The sequence below is a fragment of the Melozone crissalis genome, unplaced genomic scaffold (genome assembly GCF_028551555.1).
Source record: "Melozone crissalis strain CALT ecotype California unplaced genomic scaffold, PUWL_Pcris_2 ptg000042l_1, whole genome shotgun sequence".
In the NCBI taxonomy this organism is placed as follows: domain Eukaryota; kingdom Metazoa; phylum Chordata; class Aves; order Passeriformes; family Passerellidae; genus Melozone; species Melozone crissalis.
Genome location: NW_026535820.1, coordinates 665,656 through 691,391, shown reverse-complemented (window position 1 = coordinate 691,391; position 25,736 = coordinate 665,656). Strand labels below are relative to the sequence as shown.

The window sequence follows — 25,736 nt, the reverse complement described above, 5'->3', positions numbered from 1 at the left end:
CCATGTAAGAGTCAGTACTGCCACAGATGCAATTTACTGTCTTTGCCTGCTGCAACAGGCACTCTCCTAGGGCCCTCTTCCCAGGGAGTGCCCTGGCTCTTGGCAAAAACCCCTGATCCTTTCTGACCCTGTCTTCAGGCCACAAAGGAGAACTAACTAGAGAGAGTAGGCAAGCAATCTTGTTAGAGAATCGGGTACCTGAAGACTCCTACTGAACCTTAAGATGTGACTTTTTTCCATTAAGGCAATGTATCTCCAAGGATTATCCTTGACACGGTTATTGCATCAGAGGTATCCCTGGCAGTTGCACAATCTGGAGATGCTATCTAGGGTTATTTCCTTGGCACAGTGTGTCCCAAAGGACTATTTAGGTAAGGGCTTTAAACAAGATGGCACACCAGCTATTGGCAAGTGACTAAACGCTAGGGAACATGATGGGGTGCTTTGGTCACATTAGTGAAAGTTGCCAGTTCTGCAGTCAAGAAGTTAGAAAAAAGACTGCAATGAATACATAAAATGGCAGAAGAGAGAAGAGTCAGCTTTTCGTCCTGAGCTTAGTTTTCCATCACAGCCCTTCCAAAATAGCCTAATGCAGAGCATTTACAAGACTGATAATCTTTTTCTCCCCTCGAAATATCCTTGAAATATGTCCCTCAAAGTACACAGATATGCGATCAATGGTAGCACACTGGCCAACTTTATCATACTTTGCACCAGTTTGTTCTCTTAGGAGCCCCAAGATCAGAGGTATGCAGCCGAGGATTTTGTACTTATTAAAAACTGCCTGCAAGACAAGGAACTACCTGCACCTGCTGCTGTACAAGTCTGCCAACACCTCTTATCTGAAACAGATCTGCATTTTTGTATGCAGATCAACAGACAGTTTGAGAATTCTAAACCCCAGGTATGCTCTAGAGAACAGAAAAGATGACTGGTTGGCTGTAGCAGATGCTGTGCAAACACGCCAGTGCATGTCTGTGATTCATCTGGTGCCAGCCTGAGAGAGATTCTGCCCACAAATGTCATTTCCTTGAATGGTATTTGGCCACTTTGCCAGCTCCTCACTTTGGAAGTGGACTCCCCTGGAATGGCAGAAACTTAAGACTGTTGTAACAATTTAGGTGGATGTTTTAATGTTGTCAGCATGTAAAATGCTCTTGGGAGGTTGAAGGCAGGCAGCTGTAATCTATTCAACCAATTCTACTAAGAGTTCCTCCAGGGAACAGGTAAGGGGTTGAAGCACCACTTTGAAACTGTTTCTGCTGTTTTGGTTGTATACATTGTGATGTGCAGCAGCTCAGGCTACCATACTGTATTAAAAGCAAATGACCATCAGTTAATTATCTGTGCTGGCAATAAGCACGACCCTATCCTGAATCCAGCCATGCCACAATACTCTGTTCTCAGCACAAGCCAACACAGCTTCCTAGCAAACACACAGCAAAGTGCAACAGCTATGACTAATCTGCTCAAAAGAAGAAATGTGAAAAGACAATTTGTCTAAACCTAAAACTGAAGAAATTTTTAAACTAGTTTCTCACTTTGCATTTTAGTCTCATGAACGACAAAGTATGAAGTCACCCACTGAATAAGAAATAACCACCCTTCCAGAAAAACTCTTAAGAAAAAGGCAAACCTCAGAACCTCCTGTTAAAAAATATCATTTATTTGTCAACTTGGTTTTCATAAGAATGACACATTCCAGATAACAATTCCATTAGTATTCTCAAATAAGGACATTATAATAGATTGTATTTAGCAAATACATATCTTTCACCTTTCTTCACATTGTCTCTTTACTGAGACAATGCTGAGATCATCCTTGTCCATCATATCTTATACTTACAAAAAAGAAGTATTTCCAGGTAAGGAAGGAATCAAATACTATCCCTCTCATTTCTTTCACAGAAACTCCCACTTTTAAGTCTTCTATAAAATTACTTACATAAAACCTCATTTAAAACATAGAGTAGATAGAATGGTGGTGTGTGGAAGTAAAAACCAGCATCCTCTGTCTGACTCCTTTCATCTGAATGCCTCCCCATCACACCTTGCGGCAACTGGTAATTCTCATTCAAATGAAGAAATGAAAAGTTTCTTAGTATGTTTATTAATGTAATTAGTATGTTTCATTTATGCCTTCATATTTGGATTTTTGATAATGAAAATGTTCATGTAGCACACAAAGTCAACAGAGCACAAAGAAAACTGGTAATACAAAGCTGTAACTCCTATCCAAGACTGAACAGAAGTTCTGGTCCTTTAGCTTCCTTAAATTGTGAGCATTTACCCTTTTCACTGATGCACATATGACTACTCACAAGTACATTCTAATGGTAGCTGAATACTAATCCCCCTTTGTTTCAAGATTAACATTCCAAAACAAAATTTATTCCCTCTACTGCAGAAAGTCAGACCAGATATAGCAGTCCTTTGTTAGAGTTTCAACCTGAAAAATATAATGTTTATGAGGACAAATTATCAAGGTAATTAATATGTAAAACTAATTATTCTTTGACTACTCTACAAAGAATCTGATTTTTTTCCTGTAATATCTTTAACTAAGACTCTTCTGCAACTTAGAGATCACTAGACACAACAAAACAAAATTAAAATATTTTTAGAAGCGTATTTTTAATTTTAAAGTGCTTCAGGAAAATGCTGAATATTGAAGTACTAAAAAGGTAAGCTGGTAGAAACTTTTTCAGTATTCAAGTTGGAATCCTGGTCTCATTAGTGACTACAACTGAGCAAAGGTTTTACCATATGGGAGATTAAAAAAAAAAATCTGTATCTGACACAAACAACCATTCTTTTCCAAAACCACCTACTTTTGTGAGATGCTTTGTATCTGCTTACTTGCATGGAAAATAAAATAACTAAACCCCCACCTAAAGATCTAGGTTCTTAGGGTAACAAAAACAGTTTATGCCACAAGACACAGACTTTACAAACTTTGTAAATACTATGGGCTACAAACCCAACACAGTGATGAGGAGGTGCTACAGAAGCAGGCCAATGCTTTGCTATAATAAGGCAGCATAAGTTAAGCATTAGAAGTTTAATTCCAGAAAAAAAAAAAAAACAAAACTACAGTAGAGTGTGATATAGCAGAGCCAGCAGAAACCAGCTGTACAGTAGAGGTACTAAACTGCTTTTTTATTGATAGTGTAACAGGGATGAAAAACAGAGCACAAACTTTACCCGCATGAAGCTGCAAAAGACAAAACAAACCCCAGGAAATTCATACAGCTTATGCACATCAAACAGCAGGACAGAGGGAGGTGGAATGAAAAAGGAAGATAACATTCTTTAATATTCAGGAAAATGAAACATTTCTATATAGGAAAGAAGCAAACTCCAACATAAGAAGGGCATGACTCCTAGCAGAGGCCAAAACAGAGAATCCATATTCTTTTGATAAAATATTGCTCTGAAACTTCAGAATAAATGAAGACTCCACAGCAAACAAAGGTCTGCTGTGATTGTAAGCTAGGAACACTGGATTTTGGATGCATACAATTCTTTATTAATAAACACAGATAAAGACTGAAGTATCAAAATGCTGATGATGTTTCTGGAGACATTAGATCACCTTTAAGTCAGTGTTGCTAAAACATTTCTTTGGGAAAAGCTATTAAGTGATGTGGAAGGACAATTCATACAAAATTCCTTCAGGATCAAGAAGTAACTTCAGGATGGTCTCCAAATGACTTGCCAGTTTTCATACTCTAACAAAAACAGGTTTGCACCTGCTGGTACTAATTGCAACAGCAAATAACAGAAATATGGCAGGCTAGTAATACACACATTTGACAGCAAATAATATTGCAGCACAGGATCTGGAAGCACTTGCTCTGAAGTCTCTGTTGACTCACAGAACAGTAGCAGAATTAATGAAGTTTTTAGCTGCCCACCCGCTAACTACACCTAATTACATCAGATGAAAGCACTGTGTGTCACTGTAAAGATCAAAACCTAGAATTTAAGATCTTCAAACAAATAGACTAGTGGGTTGTTCTAATCAGAATGTAGAATGAAGAATGTAATAAGCCATTTCATAGAAGTAGATCAAAGTTACTCAATCAGCTGTTACCCTGCTATTTTTGGGACTGACTATTGATGATTGCCAATCGAGAACAGAGCCACCATAAAACTACTTATTTAATTTAACTGCATATGTTTTTCACAAATTAAGATTCAAAAAGAGGACGTAATGTATTACTGTGTTAATGAGACTCTTCTGAGTAACACTTCCTGTTAAAAAAGGATTGCAATTAAAAAGAAAATAATCCTACAAAACCAGGTTGAAGAGTAAATGGATGAAGTGTAAGAACAATTAAAGCACTGCAAAGGCTAAGAAAGCAAATAGTGAATGCAAAAAGCAGGAAATTACCTGTTTTAATATGTTAACATGCACACAACTGTGTTTGATCTTTTTCTGTGTGGAAGTGAACTTAAAGATTTGGCACCCACCTAGACCACCCCAAAAAAACACGAGTGGCAATTCCTACAGACAGCATCTTGTGAGTGAACAGTTTTCTTCAGTGTTTCTAACTCAGAAGAATGTGGATTACCCTGAACATCTGCCACATTCCAAAGGATGATGGGTTTCACCCCTCAGGTTTGGAGGGAAGGCAACATATATGTAATTGAAGCTCTGAGACATGTCTGCCTGAGAAAATTAGTTGCCATCTCACAAAGGTCTAGAAGGTGCACTGTTTTCCTTCTTTATACCTTTGTGTTTTTTTAGTGTAACATCATATTGGGAATTCAAATTTAAAATTATTCTTTAGGCATGAAAAGAACAACTTTCCCACTTAATCCATCTACTACGTAAATTGGTAACGGCACTGTGTCTGGGTAAGTTAAAGATTGCCAAGTCAAAGTTTGCAAAGTGCCTTATTCAATTGGAATGGTCTAAAGTTTGCAAGTAAAAGGTCTTCTTGAACCTCCTGAGAACGTTGCTGTTGTTTCTCCCACACACCATCCAGAGTAAATCCAACCACCTTCCCCTCATCTGCCAAGTGGGGTAGGGCATTTTGGCGCTGTTACTCAGTAAAAACCTAAGACCAGTAAAAATACATGTTACATAAATTACAGAGTCCCCAAAAGCCTCTTTCAGAAGTCTGCCTTCAATAATTTCTGAATTCTTCCATTAATCTCTTCAATATATATCATGAAAATGAAATCAACCTCATATCAGCCATGCAATTCTGTCATTTCAATTTTATACTCCAATGGCTGAAGACTTTGTACCTCTGAGCCACATTTAGGACATGTAAAATACATATCAAATAAAAAGTTGCTTTTAATACAGTAGTAACAGAAAACATGTGGGCAGCCTATGGTATGTGGCATGGTAGGCCATTCCCCACAAAGTGAACATTCCCTGCAGTGAACTGCTAATGAGTTTTCACTATTGGAAAGACCTGCAATAGGCAAGCACCAAGAGGAAATTTTAAGTTTCAGTTTCTGTACATTAATGAGTGGTAGCAGATATATCAAAAACTCAGCAAAGCCATGCCATAAGAGTTCCCTGTTCATGTATTCAAATCCTATCTGACGAACATTTTGTGGCTTGCAAAAAACCGACCTAATTCCTAGAATGCGTTCTGTAAGTGTTGCGAATGTTCCTTTCCGAAGAAAAATCAGAAAATTTACAAACCCACAAAGCTTAAGAAGTCCAGATCCAAAACCTATATAGCTTTTAATTTTGCAGAAGGATTGCTGTTGATGATTGCTAAATAAATCATAACATCTTTCTTCCAACCATCTTCCACCAACAGTGAAAATAAGATACCATAACTTCTGGTGTTTGCTCAGAGGTTGGTATTTCTCTGACTGAGATAAGTTATTCTTGTATTGAATATTGAGAATGGCCTGTCCCACAGTTGCATTCTTGGAATAGATAGTGAATTTCCATAATATAAGACATAAAAATGCTTTTACTTCTGGTTCAAAATGAGCCAACACCCCTGGTTTAAATCCATGAAAACAGCTGGTAAACTGGGACCACACTAGTTGTTCCAGGGCTTTGTTTAGTTCAAGAGCATCAAGCTGACTTATTCTGAGCACAGGATTCACACTCTTTTCATTTCCAAGGCTGGAGGCCATTTCTTCACAAATAAACTTTCTAGAAATAAAACATAAATAGATTTTAGTATAGCAGAGTATTTCCTATTTTTATTTTTATTAAAAATAACAAATTTGTAATATATCAGCAGTAGATAAGAAACAAAAAAATTCACAGAATGATCTATAAATATGTTATTAATATGCCACAATTCATTTCAGGAAGCTTTACATTAATATAAAATCACTACACATTTAAATTATTTTAAAGTCTTATTTTTAGAAGAAATTATGCTTGACCATTTCTCACAAAATGTTAACATTTGGTTATAAACAAGCGTTCAACATAATCTAGACATTCAGAAAAATCCACAGATTTATATACATATACATACATATTAATAAATTTATATATACATTAAAATATTGCAGGGCATAATTGTAATATTTAATCGAATATTAAAAGAGATCAGAAAGAAGAACTGCAACACTATATGGTGCTTTATGGAGAAATAGGGAAAATGAAATACTAACCAAAAAATCTGGAAAAGAACAGTGAGGCAGACCAAGTGTTGCCATATGAACACTTCAATTGCTACAGCTGAAAGCAAAACTGTAGAAATACAGACAAATTTAGGAATTACATAAAGATATGAATGAAATTAAGGTGGGAATGAATAAAATTTTCTCAATAAAGGCAGTGAGTTGTTTAGAGAAAAATCATATGAGATCTAAGAAATATTCAGCATCCAGACATAAATTATTCTACAGTACTTCACTGAAGTCTGCATATATTTTCTCGAGTGTTTTTGACAGGTGTGGGATTGTGCTACTTGTCGTATAACATTTCCAGGCAAGATGATTAATGTATAATAGCAACATCAACAAATGGATACTCCTCTTGCTCAAGCATCATAGAAAAAAATAAAAATATTTTTTAAAATGGTTTCTTTTAAATGTTGTTGCATCTGAAAGCCTGGCTGAGAAATAAATGCAGTAAATTGCCAAAGAAAAATAGAGGCAACATCTCAATGTAAAATTGTGGAGTAATCAATTTTTGCTTCCTTTTGTCAACAGATTAAACCCCAAAGTGATTCAGAAGTATTTTCAGAGAGTATGTGACATATTTAACTTTCTAAACCAATTCTTTGCATAACAGACCTGCAAGGAATCCACAGCCTTCTAGAGAAAGTATAGGAGCTAGTGCCTCAAATTCTTATTTATAAGAGAAAAATAACCACACAAGATTACTGTGAGTAAAAGAAGCTGTAGAGGCTCTTGGTAGCAGTGGTTGCTACTGATGTCAAGAATCCTAAAAAAAAAAATCCTTCAAACAGACAACCATGTTTGCTGAAAAAGAACACGCCAGAAGTTTTAAAACACAATATAAAACATCATCTGTAGCTTTCCTACTGTTATCCATATTCATAATTAGTTATCACTACAAGGAAATATGACTTTGTCTTTAGTGTAGGGTGCATAACAGTAATTTCTAATTAACTAGGACTGCTACATGGGTAGAGCACACAACAGCTCCACTTAGCTTTTTTAAACTACTCCTTCCTTTATTAGCAGGCAAAACATGGCTGAAGGTGGGATAAGGCCACAGCCATAGGGTTCATTTCCACACCAGCTGGAAAAACCAGGATACAAAGCCTATATAACCAAACCTGTCTCCCTCACACTTAGTCCTTCCTGTAGCAGAAACCAAAGCACAGGAAACATTTTCCAGTATGATTCAAATAACTTCCCTCCTCTAATTTATGATCAAAGGGTCAATTCAAACTGGATTTTACTGCATCACTTCAAAAACTCCAGCCCCAATGAGCATTCATCCTCCTATCCTTCATCTTTTCATTCCACTATCATTTTAAGAATCGGAGCCTTTGATAACCAACTGCTCTGGAACCTGCCACTGGTAATTCACTCATAAACCCTAAAAGTCTAATGTCTTCTTCACTTTCTCTTCTACTCATTTCACTTTGTTCTACTTGCTTCAATGTTCTACATAACATCCAACACTCAAAACCTCCTTCAAAAATGCTAGTTACTCAAAAGGGACACCTGATCAAACAACTTCCTTGATCCATCTACTAAGATTATTTTCCAACATCATTTCAACCATCTTTGCCAATTGTTTTTCATTACTACAGATGCTACGAGCAATTTCTATTGTAGGTTTCTCATAAATAAGGTAGACTAAATATTTACAGATTTTTTTCCCTCTCATTATAGGTATATTATCTAAAGAAACCTGAGCAAGTGAAGAATGGGTCATCATAAATTTTCTGAAGACAAAGGAAAATGTGTCAAATCCACAGGATCATGAAACACACATAGGCTGGGAGCCTGTATGACTGCACACTTGCTTTGAAAAAGAGGATGTGGGGACAGGTAGCACACTGAACACAAGCCATCAGTGGATTCTTGCAGCACACTAGAATCTGTATAGCCAGCAGACTGAAAAATGTGCCTGTTACCCTCCACTTGGCATTGGTGAGTCTACACCTGGGACACTAAGTCCAGTTTAGCTTCTTTTCTATGAATAGTACAAAAGAAATGTCAACAAACTGAGAAGAGTCCTGTAACTAATACCATCAGGGAACCCCATGTCCTGATATATGAGAAGAGCTTGAAGGAACTCAGATTGTTCAACTTGAAGGATAAGGCAGCTAAGAAATGGTCTATGAATAATCTTCTACTTCCTAAGGGTTGCAGAGAATATTAAGCCAAAGTTTTCTGTGAGATGCAATGAAATAAAGAGAGGCAACTCTCTTTTAAGTCACTACATGAGAAATTCCAATTGGAAACAAGGAAGCTGGAACATTTTGTCCACCAAGGCTGAAATCTCCAGAAATTTCTCCCCAGAAATTCTTGAAACTTGGCCAGATGCCTGAACCTACCTGTTTTAGCAATTAATTTATTCCCAATTTTCACAGGAGAGCAGACTAAAGTCTTCTCTGGGATTTGGAGTTTGACCTTCCCATTGCCTTAATGCAGAATCTAATTGATTTTTTTTTTCATGTCCATCATCCCACACAGAACTGTATTTGAAGGAAATAATTTCATTTAATCTGTCAGAGTGCACTGAAATTCTGTATACAGAAAATGGGAACCACTTTTGAGACAACATGCCCAAAAAGCACAACTACTGTTCGGTAACTTTTGAAATTTTGCCAAATCCAACAAGTCTTCTTTTTAAAAAAATAAGAATCAACACCATATATACTGTCTAATGGTGTCATGTTTAATGCCTCTTCCTGAATTACCAGCTACCAAATTGACTGAACTTTTAGTCAAGTTTAGGCACACTATATGGAAAAGGAAGAATACCAAACAACAATAAGGATGCTATCTTTTAAATTATGCTTGTAACATAGCTATATAAAAAAAAAAAAAATTTCTTTTTGATGAAAAATTAAGTGTTCTCAATTCAAGCAATAAATCTGGGCATTATTCTGAGTTCTTTCCTGCTAAGAACATTTAAAGCTTGCCATAGGGCATGGTTGTTAACTGGACCCTGAAAGTTACCTAACGATTATATCCGTATACTTCTGATTTTAACATGTAAGCACATTTCTGTGTGCTCAGTGTTCTGCTATCCACTCTACTTTCTTCTGAATTGATCTAAGGTTTTATTGCACTTCAAGGGAAGATATTTATTTTCCATAGGCAAATATTAAAGGGGACAGTTTGAAATCTGCATTGTCCTATGAAATTGTCTTCAAATGTCCTAATGATTTGAATAAGAGCAACTGTTTCCTTGAGAGAAGAGCCTTACATTTTAATCTCAATCTTGCTATGCTAGCAAATTCCCCTTTAAAAATTACTTCTATACAAACTCCTTTTAGAAATTTGTTCTTTTTCAGTTTATATTGCTTTTGCACACAGTAGTATCACAGTAGAAATAAGTGGGAACTATAGTAGGTTAAAACCAGATAAAACCACACCCTATAAGTGCAAAGACATTTATCTTGTACTTTTTTAAATGTTATTTTTGCATTCTATATTTTGCTGAGCTACAGAGAATATTGAAAATGTTTGTTTTCCTCCATGGTTTTATTAAATTCTATTTGTCATCCTTACTGTTTTAACTCTTATTTTAAGTTACTTTTAAAACATAAGAACCCCAAATCACAGACCCAGTAATCAAAGGGGCACATACCAACATTCACACACATAATAAACTCAATGTTTGATGAACCTTTACAGAAATACTCTTTAATTAGTAAAGACTGGTACTTGTAAGGTTCTCCCTTTATACAGTTAAAGATATCGCATAGAAAAAAAAAGAATTGCCTTCCAGAAAAAAAAACCAAACTGAAAAACCCTAAAATGTTCCATTCTTAAATAGCCTGTATTTTGTTTGTTTTGTCTTTTTTAACCAAACAAATAAACAACCCTACTTGTACAGTACAAAAAAATTACTGTATATCACTAGGGAAAAAGAAATTTCTTCTGGTATATATTAGTGCTGGTATTGAGCAATGTAGAAATTATGAATGAATATATTTTATTTGGAAACATGTTATTGACAGAAATCTATCAATAGTAATGTGAGTATTGTCAACAGCCTGTCAATATTAATGTAATTATAATTAAGGGGATAACATGGATTTTAGCTATAATACCAAGTAACATCTCTTGCATTGCTGCTATCAATATAAGCATTATTATTGACCTGTTCTGGGACTATCAGTAGGAGATGTATTACCATCAGGCATATTTGTCAATGCATTCTGCCCACAAAAATTCTACATTTAAATTTACAGGTCTGTAAACTTTGCCTGAAGAAATATACAAATCCAAGTAATCTCTTGGGTGCCATTTTTTTCCACAGGGCTTTTCTACTGTGGATGAGTAATCAAGGGGTTTCTATCTTAGAGCTACTACAATCACATTCCCTGCTTTTCTAGCATAATCATTAGATGACAAATAGACATGCATGCAGAAGCCTTAAAATAATTTTAAGTATGATCTGTCAATTCACTTTTTGAGAAGCAAAATAACAACGTATTTATTAAAATAAAACCCAAAATTTGTTCCTAATGGTTGGCAGTGAGTCACTAGTGGCGTCCCCCAGGGACAAGTGCTGGGGCCAGTCCTGTTTAATATCATCACTGATGATCTGGATGAGGGGACTGAGTCCACCAAGCTGGGACCATGTGTCGATCTGCTGGAGGGTAGGAGAGCTCTGCAAAGCGACCTGGACAGGTTGGATAGATGGGCCAAGTCCAACAACATGAAGTTTAACAAGTCCAAGTGCTGAGTCCTGCTCTTTGGCCACAACAATCCCCTGCAGTGCTACAGACTGGGGATGGAGTGGCTGGACAGTGCCCAGGCTGGAGGTGCTGGCTGGCAGTCGACTGAACATGAGCCAGCAGCGTGCCCAGGTGCCAAGAAGGCCAAGAGCATCCCAGCCTGTAGCACGGCCAGCAGGAGCAGGGAGGTCATCCCTCCCCTGTTCTGGGCCCCTCAGTTTGGGAAGCACGTTGAGACACTTGAGCACATCCAGAGGAGGGCAATGAAGCTGGTGAGGGACCTGGAACCCAAACCCTGTGAGAAACAGCTGAGAGAGGTGGAGGCGTTCAGCCTGGAGAAAAGGAGACTCAGGAGACCTTATCACTCTCTACACCTTCCTGAAAGGTGGCTGTAGCCAGGCTGGGGTCGGTCTCCTCTCCCAGGCAACCACGGACAGAATGAGAGGACACAGCCTTAAGCTGTGCCAGGGGAAGTTTAGGTTAGACATCAGGAAAAAATTCTTCACCAAAAGAGAGACTGAGAATTATCTGCCCAGGGAGATGGAGTCACCATCCCTAGAGGTGTTTAAAAAAAGGCTGGATGTAGTACTCAGTGCCCTTGTTTAGTTGATGACGTGGTGTTAGGCCATAGGTTGGACTTTATGCTCAAAAATCTTTTCCAACCTAGTTCATTTGTGAACTTAAAATTACATTTAGGATGCATAAGTAGCATATCCACAAACTTCACTGAGTTGGTGATTTAATTCTTTTACACAATCTCTTCTGTGTAGACAAAACATGTAGTCTAACACTGAACTTAATGGAGAGATGGAACGGACTACAAGAGACCGCCAAATCCTAACACAGCACAAACACAGGCTCAAGAATATATTGACATGTGTCTACCAAGAAGGCTAATTCCACAGTTTTTCTAAGTAGTCTGTTCCAGTGTTTTATGGCCCAAAGTCTCTTTTTCTCATATTTACTATAAAGCATGCTTAGTAAAAATCAGGACAGTTTTCACTCGATAGCAGAAATCAAGAACAATGAAAAAGAACTTCCATTTTGCTGCATCTTCTCAAGAGCAAAAAGCTGCAAGGCACGTGAGAGGACCAATTACCCAAAGAAGATTTGCCAAACTAGACAAAATGTGCTTTCTACAACATGCCTGGTATGATCCTCAAGAAAAAACAATCCAAACCAAAAACTCAAATAAAATCCACAACAAAACAACAACTTTCTTTATTTCTCAGCAGCAATTCACCTTGAGATCTGCTATATCTTCATGTCTTTTTTCTCTCTTTCTATCTGAATAATTATTTCCTGTTTTGGATTCATATATTTTGAGCTTTTCATGTTAAATGCCTGCATTGTTTTTCATCTTGTTGATTTTGCACTTTCCAAACTCATCAAGAGTATTTTGAATTCAGACCTTATGTTTAAAACAAAGGAAAAAAGAAAATCCTAAACTTTCAATCTCTCTCCAGCTTGTATCATCAGTAACTTTGCTAAGTATGTATTCTCTTCCGTCATCCAAGTCACTAATGCCTTTTCATCTTGACACGGTACTATAGATAATTACTCTGTAAAGGCAATCTTTCAACTTGATGCTGATAACATCAACATCTAATGGAGACAATATTGATATTACGTTTCCCTAGTTTGCTCATGTAGGGAAAAAGACTTTATTAGAATAAAGCTGCACAGTACCTAAAGTTTTCCTCTTACTAAACTTGCTATTGTTATTTAGAAGAGAAAAATATTGAGGTTTCTTACAAACAGGTCGCACCAAACCATACTGGGTGTTTTACCATTTCTCTTCTACACACTGTTAGATACAAATTAATTGCTAAACTATTTACTCCTGAACCTTTATTTGGAATCAAAACTGACAGTTTCAATAATTCTCTTAACAGAAGAATAAAGAGGCACAAAACCAGATACACACAAACCCATTTTGCTGGCTATTTCCACCCTCTGGGATATTAAATAAATAAATAAAATCAGCAGTGCCTAATTCCTCAATCATTCTAGGATGAATTTTATTAGGATTTGCCACTTGAGCACATCTATATTAAGATTCCTTAGGCTATTCTTTCTGTGCTTTGGTTCCACTTTTATTTCCTGTCTAAGATTAATTTTATGAAAGTAGCAGGTCACAATATATCTCTTTTACAAAGTATGAAGGGAAGAATCAGTCTTTGCAAGTCTTTTCCTTGGTCTCCTTTCTTATTTAATAACAGATCTAGGTAATGGACTTATCCCTTCGTGCCTCCTCTTACTCAGAGTTTTGGAACCTTTCATTGATTCTTTTCTTGTGCTTTGTAAATTGAAACTTATTTTGTTCCTCAGTCATCAATTTTATTCTTACATTCCTATGCTATTCTTTTATATTCACCGCTAATCATATTGTATTACTTTTGCCTGGACAACTCTTTTAATTTCTAGGCCATGAAGAATTCCTGATATAAAGTCCCTCTTAAAATTCACTATTACTATTTTATTTTATTATTATAAAGTATCTCAACACAAAGAAACTACAGGATATACATAAAGGTAACAATTTTTCATCCTTTTCAACAGACTAGACTCTGCCAAGTCCCAGCATTGAGATCAGTGGTCCAAGGATGGGGAAGCAGGGTGCAGAAATCATATCCTCTCTGGAGATAACAATAACACACAGTCCCTTTTTCCTTCAGGAGCTACAATACATTTGGTATTGTGCACTGCCATACTGGGTGTGTGTGACAGCAAGGAAGCAAGCCTTAGCCTCGGTTTACTATCCCTCCTTTGATGTTCATAAAGTTGGGTATCAACAGATAGCAATGAAAACTAACTTTCCACCCATCACAAGAATGCTGAGAGTTTTTTTAATGTGGAGTGTTCTATATTTTTCTTTGTGAATTTATCATTTAACTGTTCTTTTTGGGCACTCTCAATAGCAGAGGATATTTTATATGTCAATTTAAAATCAATAAATTCTAAAGATGAGAAACCAAATGATACATATTCAGTTAACTTTAAAATTTTCCTTTACACCAATTCTCATAACATAGAACATGGATCCCAACTGCTCAAAGCCTCATGTCTCACCATTAAATCTCATCTCTTTCCTGCTTATCAAGTGCAGAGAGAAATATCCTCAGATCAAAGTCTAATTGGGAGCCCCAACTGTGTTGTCTCTTAATCACTGTAAAATTAACTTATCACTGTATCATTACCTCAAATAACCTTAAAAATAGATTGATTTTATATTACTGTCTGGATTTCTATATACTTCAGACAAATACCTATCATTTTCTAAAGAACATAAATTGATTCTTTAACTGTTTGGAATAAGTACTAACACTAATTGAAAAGTCGGTAACACACTGCAATCATAGAAACTATTATTTATTTCTTATATTCCTGGGAGAGAGGACTATTTCTCAACATAGACGAATTCAAGGAAAACACTGAATGACTGTGTAACAAACAATTCCCATAGATAAAATTAAGAATTTTATTATGGAGGTTAAAAATGCTACAGTTACATTTAAGGTTCAAAGACCAAGCACAAGGCAAAGACACATTCAAATCACAGGTTGCTTTTCCAATTTTAACTCAGTAAACTGAGATTTCACAACATGAGATACAAGAGATTAGCCACTGCTGAATGCCTGGAGACAGCAAGGAAACATTAACGATAGTTCATTGATTTATCTTCCATAAACTACCTGCCAGAATCAAAATATTAGGGCTTCAAGTTACAAAATCAAAACCAGCTCAGAAGAGCCAGAATTGATACAACAGTAATGAAGAGCAGCAGGAAAGTGCTGCACTGTTAGAAACTGTAAATCAGTCATTTCTGACAGCATTTGATGGAAACTGAAAATCCCACATCAGTGCAACACATCCCCTTGACGAATGCTAGAAACCAAGACAATTACTGGCCACTCCCTAAGATATTCTGAATGCTACAAGCTTCTACTGACTTGAGATAAATTTGTGATCAGTAAGCACTCTTAAAAGACAGATTATTAGATCCTAACAACCAGATCTGAGAGTTACCTCATAAGTAATATTTAAAATACTAACCTTTTAAAATTTGCAGCGCTAAATTCAAGGCGATAAAACCTCCAAGTACATTTGTATTCCCTGTAGCATAGAAACTAGAGACAGCATCACCCTACCAACTATTTTGATAAGCCCTAATCTTCATTTACTGGAATAAACAGGAAGATAAACACATAACAAGCTAATGTTCCATCACTATTACTCTTAATCCCATATCCTTTTCTCTTCCTCTCTCATCTTATTTCCTCTTTTGTCATCCTGCTCCTTAGTACATCAAATTACAAATTCATCTCTAAAGGGACATGTCAGTTTCACTTATAAATTCTCATCCTCTGTTACATTAAATGAAATCTAGCTGTTGTTCCTTTTAAAGCAATTAGTGATAAAAACCTGGAAGTGTAAAAAACAAAGCTGCATTATAATTTGAAGACTTCCAAAAAACATGGTTAAAAATCCCTTGATCTAGATGCTTAGCAAAATATGTGTCTCATACACAACAGACCTTTTTCTTTGGAACTAGGTAATGGCAATTATTTGGAGAAGTGCTTTACCTTTACTGTTGATGAACTAAAATGGTGAAGAGAGATTTGGTTAAAGCAGTTGAACAGAATGGCAACTGTGATGGTTAGCTGGGAAGAAACAGCCCTTTGTAAGGAAGGGGCACACCTGTGACTGAACCAGTATCAGGAGGCTTAAAAGCTAAGCAAAGTTAAGAATTAAGTTAATAATGTAGGTCTCACCTGCTGATGTGATCAACAGATGACCGAGAGACTCTTGTACTTGAAGACATTTTGGGTGTGATAAGGATATGAGGCTCTGGCAAAAGGATGGCCAAGTAATACTGCAATGCTTGTGCAGCAGTGAAAAGAACACAAGGCTTAGTAAATGTGCCATCTTTTCTGTAGAGCAGAATGAAATGTCACCTGGTGGCAGAGGTATGCAGCTCCACTGCAGAAAGGTCCAATGACAGAACATGAACACACAGTTGTGAGCACACTGAGGGCAGTTATAGCCATAACTCTTCCTCTGCTGGTTACTGTTGCTTTTCTGAAAAGTTGGTCTTATACCTCATGATATATGAAACATCTGCATTTCGCTGTTCTAAGGGCACTGTATCTCACATCCCTTTATTTGTCAAGTACAATGTCAACCCCAATTTTATGCATCTTTTCCATGCCCCTCCTTACATTTCTTCCATTCCAAACTACCTAAAAAACAAACAAAAAGTCATCTAACTTTAATTCTCATTTCATAGCTCTGTCTCTGTTCTGCTCCAACCTGTCTGATTCATACGAATGGATCACCAGATAAGTACAGAGATGCCAGGATGAAGATTGAGGAGATACATACAAGAGATTCAGATACACCTGCTCTATATACTCTGATACAATTTACCACAGATGACAGAACCCTGCAATTTTGCATTAAACACTTTACACTTATCATTTCTGAAACACAGTCACTGCCCAGATTTTATTCCAACTTTCTTCCTTTTCACATACATATGCATACCAACTGCACAGTTATGAATATTCAGCAATACACGAGTGTAACAATGCTGATCCAAGTACTGCACTGCAGGAATGCAAGGTCCTTTAACCTTTTATTAGAACTACTTATTAGATAAGAATGGTAAAAGCTGTCCTAAATGCCTAAATCATAATTAACCCCTATCCACATCTGTACCAAAAGGAGGACTCCAAGTAAAAACAGTGTTGTTACAGACTGTATATATTCATGATTTGCTAGAACCAATAAAGTCCTGCATCAATAAAAAGACAAACCTGTTCACTCCATGTCTTAAGTTTTGGTTTTGTATTATATGGCATAACTTATGAATAATTTGATCGAATTATCATCAAAAACTCCCAAGTGGTGCAAGGATAAAGAGCAGTACTTGACACAAATTTCTGTTTTTCCAGGCTTGTGTTCTTTAAAAATCTAAGGTAATGTAATTTTTGACTGTCTCAAATTTTCCTTCTACTGTCTATTCTGTCATTATCTTACAGATTAGCAGTAGTACTCATTTGAACTTCAATTTAATCAATTTTGCATGTTTAACTGGCAAAATCCAAACCTAATTAAACTTATTTTTCTGCAGATTTAGTACACAAACAGGTCACCACAAACTCAGGTCAGATACATGCAGTATGAGTAAAAAGAACAACAGAGTCAGGAAAACCAGGTAATTGTGAAACCAGCTGCCTTTGAATCTCAGCATCATACTCTTACATTCACCACCAGTCAACAACAAGACAGAAACTCAAGGCTTTTGTCTGACTTGAAGAACTGTTCTGTCTTCAATCTCACTGTGCTGAGTGTGCAAGCAAAACACAACACTGCGAATACAAATAATGAAACTTTTAGCTGTCTTTCAAAAGTGAAAAGACAAATAATTATTCGTACGAGTCCACTGTAGGATTCATGCAGACTTGCAAGTGAGAAGCTATTCTGTTCAAATAAGTAACACTATGCAATTCCTCCCTACCTTCAGCTTTTCTGGGGTGATTGTACTTTGTAACCTCTGGCATACACAATGACTACGAGGGGTGCTGGGAAATTTGATGTCCTCAGTGTCCCCAGTCCTTGACGATTTTATTACTCGTTAATTATGGGAACTTTAGGCACACAAGGGAAGACTGATACACTTCCACTACACTTTTCAACCCTGTAACTTCATTAGCATTATAGAAACAACTGAATGGTTGCATACAGGTATTACAAGTAACAGTTTAGAAGAGGGATAGTAATTTCCTTGCTAGGCAGCCTGAGTTGTATGCTGTTACAGCTTCTGAAATCCCTCTGCAATTCCAATGTGTATTTCCCTTCATGATTTAGTTATGCCTCACAGTGTCATGACATTATATTAATTTCCCTTACAGGAAAAGTTTTTCCTCCTTACCAAACCCCTCCTGTGACATTTTTTTTCTGCTTCTCTGACTACAGAATTAATATTACTTTTGAATACTATTATTTTAATGTATTTTTTCAAGTTTTCTTAGAATTTAAATTTTGATTAACTCCTTTCTTTTCTAACTCCACTCACAATATTAGCAAAAACCAAGAGAGGAGATAAGGAGGGTGAAAGACAAGATTTTTAGGGACATTCTTCCCAGGCAGCTACTGATACAAACACAATGAATGTTAGCAGCATTCAATTCAACTTCCTCCTAAAGGCAAAAAACCTCCTCAAGTCCTCCCTTGCAGGAGGAGGAGAAAGTGCCCAGACCCAGTCAGAATCAATCTTGAATCAAGAGTTGCACCATTGTAATTTCTCCTCCTTCCTACAGCGTGTATGTCCTCTTTTTCCTCCACCCCAAAGTTCTTTATTTCTCTTATATTTCCCCCTTACTTTGAAAAATCTGAATTTAGTTTCCTTTTCAAAAGAGCCTGAAATAAACTCAAACTTCTGAAGTTCTTATATTCCACCTCCAAACCAAAAAAAAACAAAACCACTGAGAGAGGTATGTTACAAAGACTGCATCTTTCCTGAAGATTTTTGTAAAGTTTAGACTTGAACTGATGATGCTTGCAGTTGTGTATGGCTGCAGGAACAATTTAGCTCTTGAAGAAGCTACAGAACAGAGAGTCTGCTACCTTTTATGTACATTTACAGCACAATTTGACTATGAGCCTGCATCTTTTTAGCACAACACATTGGTTATTTTCAATTTTTTAAATTTTATTTGCTGCTTTTAAGTTTACAGGGATTGCTGTATAGCAGGTGATGTTTAGAGCACGCTTTTAGTTAAAATGAGACGAACAGAAAGGGTGTGACTCTCTTCAGCGGTCTAAGTGAAAAAGTATGTATGCAAATAGCTGTCAAAAGGAAAAAAGCCCAACCCTATCTCTAAAAAAAAAAAAAAAAAAACAGACAGCATAAGCAGCCTGCTTGAAAACATCACACTGAAGAAAACTTCAGCAGTCCATGAGAGGTAACAAGTTGTAGCAGCTGTCCTCATTAACTCCAGCAGCAATACCCTGAGTCCATTTCCATTTCAACTCATAAACAATGTACTATAATTTAGATAGAAAATTTTAATTCACCTTCTGGATGCTCTGAAAAATTGCATGAATTCAGATGTTTTTCCTAAATAGCTAACATTTGGGAACAAGACCTTGCTAGGGAGAAATTTACATTAGGGTATTTCACTGAAAGACTGATTTTAATTGAAAAAATTATCATCTTCTAACTGCACATTGCATCAACCAGATCATTAATGGAGATGTTAAACAGGGCTGAACACAGTATTGACCCCTGGGGTACAACAGCAGTTACCAGCTTCCAACTAGACTTCACACCACTGATTGCCATTCCCTGTGGTCCATGTGTTCAGCACATTTTATGCTGAACCAGACTATTTGCTCACCCAGCCCATAGTGCAGCAGCTTCTCCAAGAGCATGTCACAGGAGACACTGCTGAAAGACTTACTCATGCAAGTATCTGCTCTCCTCCTTCCCCTTGTTTACCATGCCAGTTATTTCATTGCAGAAAATTATCAGGTTGGTCAAGAACGGCTTCCCCTTGGTAAATCTATGCTGACTACTCCTGATCATTTTCTTTAATGTGTCTTAGAAGTGTTTCCAGGATTAGCTGCTGTATCACCTTCCATCCTTCTAGGCCATCAAGGTAAAGCTGACCAGGCTATAGTTCCCTGAGGACCTCTTCCTGCTCTTTTGAAAACAGAAAGACACATTGACTTTCCTCCAGTCTACAGGCACTTCTCCCAGTTCCTCAATCTCCCAGTCTGATGATTATTGGGACTGTCCTCACGATGATATCAGCCAGCTCCTTTAGCACTCACGGGTTCATTCCTAGAGCGTTATCGATGTCCTCTTAATTCAGGTATTCTCTGACCTAAACCTCTTCCAAGTGCACATTGTCCCTGCTCCAGACCCTCCCTTGTGTTCTACAGTTCCTGAAGGTCTTTGCTAGTAGGGATGGTAGCAAAGGCAGCCTGTATAACCTCAGCCTTTTCTACCTTCCCTGTTCATTCAGCCATGAGAACACATTTTCCCTAGTATTCCTCCTGCTACTGGTGCATTTTACAGAGCCAATTCTTGTGGTCTTTGACATCCATCACCAGATTCAACTCCAGGTAGAGTCTGACTTTCCTTTTCACATCCATGCATGCTCAGACACTGTCTCTATACTGCTCCCAGGTTATGTGTTCCTGCTTCTGGACATTTACTTTTAATGTCTGACTTTCATGATGAGCTCCTTGTTCATCAGTGCATGGCTGCTGGCATTTTAGCCTGACTTTATATCTGCTGGGATGGACTGCTCCTCAGCTCCAGGGAGGTGATCCTTGTGGATCAAACAGCTTTGCTGCATTCCTCCAGGGCCTGAACCTGGAGGAATCTTCCAAGTAGATCCTTGAAGAGGCCAGAGCCTGCTTTCCTAAATTCCAGGCCAATGATCTTACTTATTCTTAAACCAGGCTCTCAGAGAAAGCCAGCAGTAATATCACTAAACGACTGAATAAGAAATAGATTACATTAGTTTCTGTCAGAGACCATATAGCTTAAAGGAAATATTGCTAAACTGGCACAAACACCGTGAGCTTTTTTATTGAAAAAGTTATTACCTAGAGAGTCTTAAAAAAAGCCCTCTCTGCCAAAAAAAAAAATCATTAAATACCTAAAAGGTTTAAGAAGTAAGCTATCAAAAAAGTAATATAACATATCTTATTCTTCAGTTAGACTGACATTAATATAGAATGAATTTATTGGTAGTATATGCAGAACATTTCTTATTAAATACAGTGCTATCTTTTAATTCAAAAGTTTATTCACATTTCTTATTATTATCTTAATTATTATTATTGCAGCATACCATGCTTACAAGCTAATTCAATGAAATTGTATTTATGTCTGAAGCTTATCAGTTAGTGTTAGCTGAACCCAATTTATTTGTTTCTTTACATCCTCTAAATTGTTGTTTTCACTGAATAAATGCAGAAATTCCAAGTGCAACAACAGTGCTGTGGAATTTTTGAAAGTTTTGCAAGAGTAGGCCATTATAACCAACCGAGAAATAAAACACATGGGCAACAAGACACTTAAATTGTAGTCGCAAATTGTTGACAGATTTTGTCTACTGTTTAATCTATTACTAATTTTCCTTCAAGAAGCTGTCCATCCCTTCCCTTCTTTGTCCACCCTTCCCTTCTCTCTGAACCTCATGGCTTTGAAACTACTTTCATATGTTTAAAAAAATAAAAAAAGACATTCCCACCATCTCACATTTTGAACATGTAATTAAACTTTTACGGCTTTTTTTCCCCTGAAAGACCATGTGCTTCATTTCTACATCCAGCTATATGTTAATACTGGATTCAGATATCATTCCCTGCACTTTGATGATTTATATATTGAAGAGCCATTTATTTTACGCCATATTCTTGGTATTGATACTGTGTAGCCATAAACCTGTTTCCTTCCTCCCCAAATATCCTCTAAATTGCAGTTTTTAGCCATTTTCAAGACTGTCACCTCCAAAGACTATAAACAGAGAAAGTAAAATGTCCTTCTTGACTTACAGTACAGCATTTGATGTCAAAGAGCAAATTAAGGTCCTTGGGTTAGTAACAGTGCCAAAAACTATCAGAGTATAAAAATTACCTTTCCTACTCTACGAACGGTTCAATCAAGTCTTTATGTACTAATAATACTTGTTTGAAAGTTTTAGTTTAAATTAATTTAGTCCACTACAGGAACATTTACTTCCTAAATGTCCTGGATCATCTTAAGCATCAAAACCTTTCTGTGAGTCACTACGGTCTTTAAGGAAATCAAACCTACAGTCTTTACCTACCGACATGGGTGAATAATAAAAGAATCTAACAGGAGACAAACAGAGCTGTCAAACAAACAAAACATTGTCTCCCAAATCTAAACACCTCCTTGCACAGAACAGACATGTCTAGCCTAGTCCCTAAAAATCTACGAACATGAACTGAGGTATGCCATTCCAGCTACCTGGGAGCCCTTTAGCAAGTGGGTAGATCCATAATGCATCTAAAGGCCCATTGCCTAAGAAATAAATCTTTTAAAAAATAAATTCAGAACATGGTATTTTATATGTCTGTACTACTATACTGATAGTTCTAGGATTATCTATGAGATACATAAGCATGAGCTGATTCAAATACACGCAAGTTCACTACTATTACTTTACAGTTTTCAACATTTCTAAGAAAAGTAAAAGATATTTTGACATTCATGCAGAGAGAGATCTAATTTTAATTATTTACTTAATTAATGTAACATTAATGGGAATTGATTTTTTCATTTGCTGAAAAGGATGTTCTTGACAAATAAAAACCTACAAGTTTGCACAAAGATAAGCCTAGGAGTTAAAAGGATGTAAAAATAGAGGGAAAATGCTAAGCAGAGTTATTTCAATTGCCTTGGCCCCAGAAAAATGCAATTTCACAATACTCTGTACTCAATAATAAACATCTTCAATTCCTACCTTAAAAACTGCAAATATGTATAGATAACACTGAGGTGTTCAAAATATTGATATTCACACAAACTCTCACTACATAAAAAGGCCCAAACACCCCACCTCTTTTAGACTCTCTCCAAAAAATCTAGACTAGCAGGCAAGAAAGTGGTTGCCATAGAAGATCCTTGCAAAACCTTCACAGATAACAGCTTTAAACGTATTCCACTTTCTAATTCACAGACTCAGTCAAAAACTTTACAATACAGAGAACACTACAATCATCACGGTAATTAAAAGAGTAAATCACAGAATCCTAGAATCATCAAGACTGGAAGAGACCTTTAGAAAATCAAGACCAACCATCAACACAGCACTAACTCCAAAAAAGTATTCTTACTAACGCCTAATGCTAGAGGCACTAGCAACCAAAGTAGATGTTTCAATACTGACATGATCATCTATTTCTGTACTCTCTTTTAATGAGCCAATTTATACATTTTATAGATGTGAATTTAACCCCATAGCAAGTAACAGATATTGATGACTTTGCGCAGTATAAACAAACACTGAAAAAAACCCCCAAAACATTAATTTTTCCTCCCTTTATTAGCTTATTTACTACTCTAAGTACCAGCAATGACACTTTCAGTTGTTTTACAACTAATCACTTCATTAGATAAACTACTCATGATGGACAGCCAAGAACTGAAGAACAAGCTGCTGCTGAGGAGGAACTGCAGAAGAAAGATGAAAAAAATCTGAAGAAGAAAACGCTGATAAAGCACATCTTCAGAAAGAATAAAAATAGCATTAGTCCTAAAAAGAAAACTTTATCAACTGTTGCTAAAGTGTATGTCAAAAAAGCTCCAAAAAAGTCTGACAAGAACTAACTTCCAATGAAATCAAATGGCAAAGTATTTTGGACTCATATTTAAGTACAAACTTCACTTCATTTAGTACACATTTTAGTCATACTACATCTTTGACCTTAGGGAACACCTCCCTCACACTGACAGGTGAAAGATCATAAAACAAATACAGTGCTGTGGTTTCCAGTACGGACTATGTCATAAGTAGAGTTTGTCTGTTTGTCAAACACATTGGCCATTCAGAATAAACCCACATTTATTTTGTAATGAACCAACGATTTGTTACTTACAGGCTGCACAAAACTGGATTAACAGAAAGTGGAAAGTTGCCACCCTCATTTTTGCATTTCCTTGCCACCTATGGAAGGGAGTCAGATGAATGACCCTCGAAGATTATAAATGTTTCAGTCTCTCAGCTGATATCACAACTCAGATGATAATACCCCTCTGAGAGGATATTATGCCCTTTCTTCTCCGCACAGGTCGTCACCAGGCTCGGTCCCACCTTACGGCACGCCTGGGCCTGGCTGGAAAGCTCGCTCCCCGCCTCCGCACTCTGCGGCACCAGGAGGCCGAACGCCAGCGGGACTCACGGAACGGGGGCGGCCGGGGAGCGCAGAGGCCAAACACAAGTTTTTACAAGCAAGCCCTGCATGAGCTCCGGGGCCTGAGCCAAAGCAACTGCCCCGGCCTACCAGGCCGCGGGAGACGCCTGGATGGGCTCCGCCGAAGGCCACGGCCCCGGCAGCGGCTCCCGCCCGCCGCAGCCGCTCCGTCTCGTCCCGCCCCGCGTCCCGACTGACCTGCGCCGCTGCCGGGCCCGGCCCTGCGCCACTCCGCGGGCGCGCCGGGCTCAGCCTCGAGCCTCCCGGCGAAGCTCTGCGCGGCCGGAGCCGCCTTGGGCGCTCTCCCCTGAGCCGTCCCGGCAGCCGGGTGCCAGCGGCAGCTGCCCGGAGCGGCGGACGCACGGAGCGCAGGGCGCCGGCCAGCGCCCAGCGCGGCTGCGCAGGAAGCGCTCCGGGAGACCCGAACGGCGCGCGGGAAGGGCTCCCCGCACGGCGGCCACGCCAGGGCGGGCTGCGAGCTGCTTGACTGACAGCCTAAGCAACAAATCAGCGGCCCGGGGTGAGGAGCAGCAGCCAATGGCAGTGGCGGGGCGGGGCGGCTCCGGGCCCCTTGCCATCCGAGCGGCCGTGCTGCCGTTTGCGGCTGGGCTGGTGCCTGGAGCGGCTCCTGCTACGGGGCCGCTCGTGTGGGCGTGAGGAGACTCCTGGCCTGGGGTGGCGTGGTCACCGAGCTGCTTGGAGTCGAGGGCAGTCTGGGGTGGAGTCCATGGGGAGGCGGGAGGGCTGCGGGCAGGAGTCACAGGCCTGTGAGGGGCGGAACAAGCAGCGTGGGGAAGGAGCGCGGCAGCAGCCCAAAGGCACTGCAGGCGGTGTTTCTCCAGCTGCACTGTTCCGTACGTGGCTGCTCGCTTAATATCTGGCATCGGTGTCAGGTCTTGCCTCACGGGCCCAAAAGTGTTTTAGGTGATACAGTTAAATTATTATTTAGGTGATTTTGAATTGTGAACCTTAGGTGCGGCAAACTGCACTGTGAAGTTGGCTGTTACTGTTCTGGTTGGGGGGAATTGTCAATGTTTATTAAATAAAAGTTAAAAGATACTCAAATAGTGATTTATTCATTTCCAAACCATAACTATCTTTAGTTTTGACGTATTCATGAACATAGATTCACAGGTGATATTAAGGGTTATAGTTCCTCAGATAACTTCTGAGGTTATCTCTGCTGAGGGGGCATTCCATAGGCACATATTGTTGGGTTCTCTACTATTTTTTTGTAACTCAAATTAAATAGCTCTCTGGGCTACCTCAGGTATCACAAAACAAAATGCAGGCATTTATGAATATCAGGATCCTGAAAAAACAGTTCTGTTCAATATTTACATGTAGTTCAGAATGTTAAAGCAATTAGGCAAAACAGATGCATAGCTTTGTGAATAATGAGTAATTCCTGTTTTAGAATACCTTCTTGAAGTGAAT

The 25,736-nt window shown here is 38.1% G+C and overlaps 1 protein-coding gene across 4 annotated transcripts; it reads right to left on the bottom strand.

Annotated features, from left to right (window-relative positions):
- Positions 1-2,020: 2,020 nt before the first annotated feature.
- PEX2 (peroxisomal biogenesis factor 2) lies at positions 2,021-24,643 on the bottom strand. Of its 4 annotated transcripts, XM_054285121.1 has the most exons (3): positions 24,498-24,643; positions 6,610-6,676; positions 2,021-6,136 (listed from the first exon to the last, which is right to left on the bottom strand). In XM_054285121.1, exon 3 carries the CDS (start codon positions 6,115-6,117, stop codon positions 5,203-5,205), a length of 915 nt encoding a protein of 304 aa, XP_054141096.1. In that variant the 5' UTR covers positions 6,118-6,136; positions 6,610-6,676; positions 24,498-24,643; the 3' UTR covers positions 2,021-5,202. The 4 variants fall into 4 exon arrangements, with proteins under 4 accessions (XP_054141096.1, XP_054141095.1, XP_054141097.1 ...); XM_054285120.1 differs by lacking the exon at positions 6,610-6,676; XM_054285122.1 differs by lacking the exons at positions 6,610-6,676; positions 24,498-24,643 and adding an exon at positions 23,985-24,039.
- Positions 24,644-25,736: the final 1,093 nt, after the last annotated feature.

Coding starts and splice junctions, on each gene's coding strand:
- PEX2 (XM_054285121.1), bottom strand. CDS start 6,117: ATGGCCTCCAGCCTTGGAAATGAAAAGAGTGTGAATCCTGTGCTCAGA.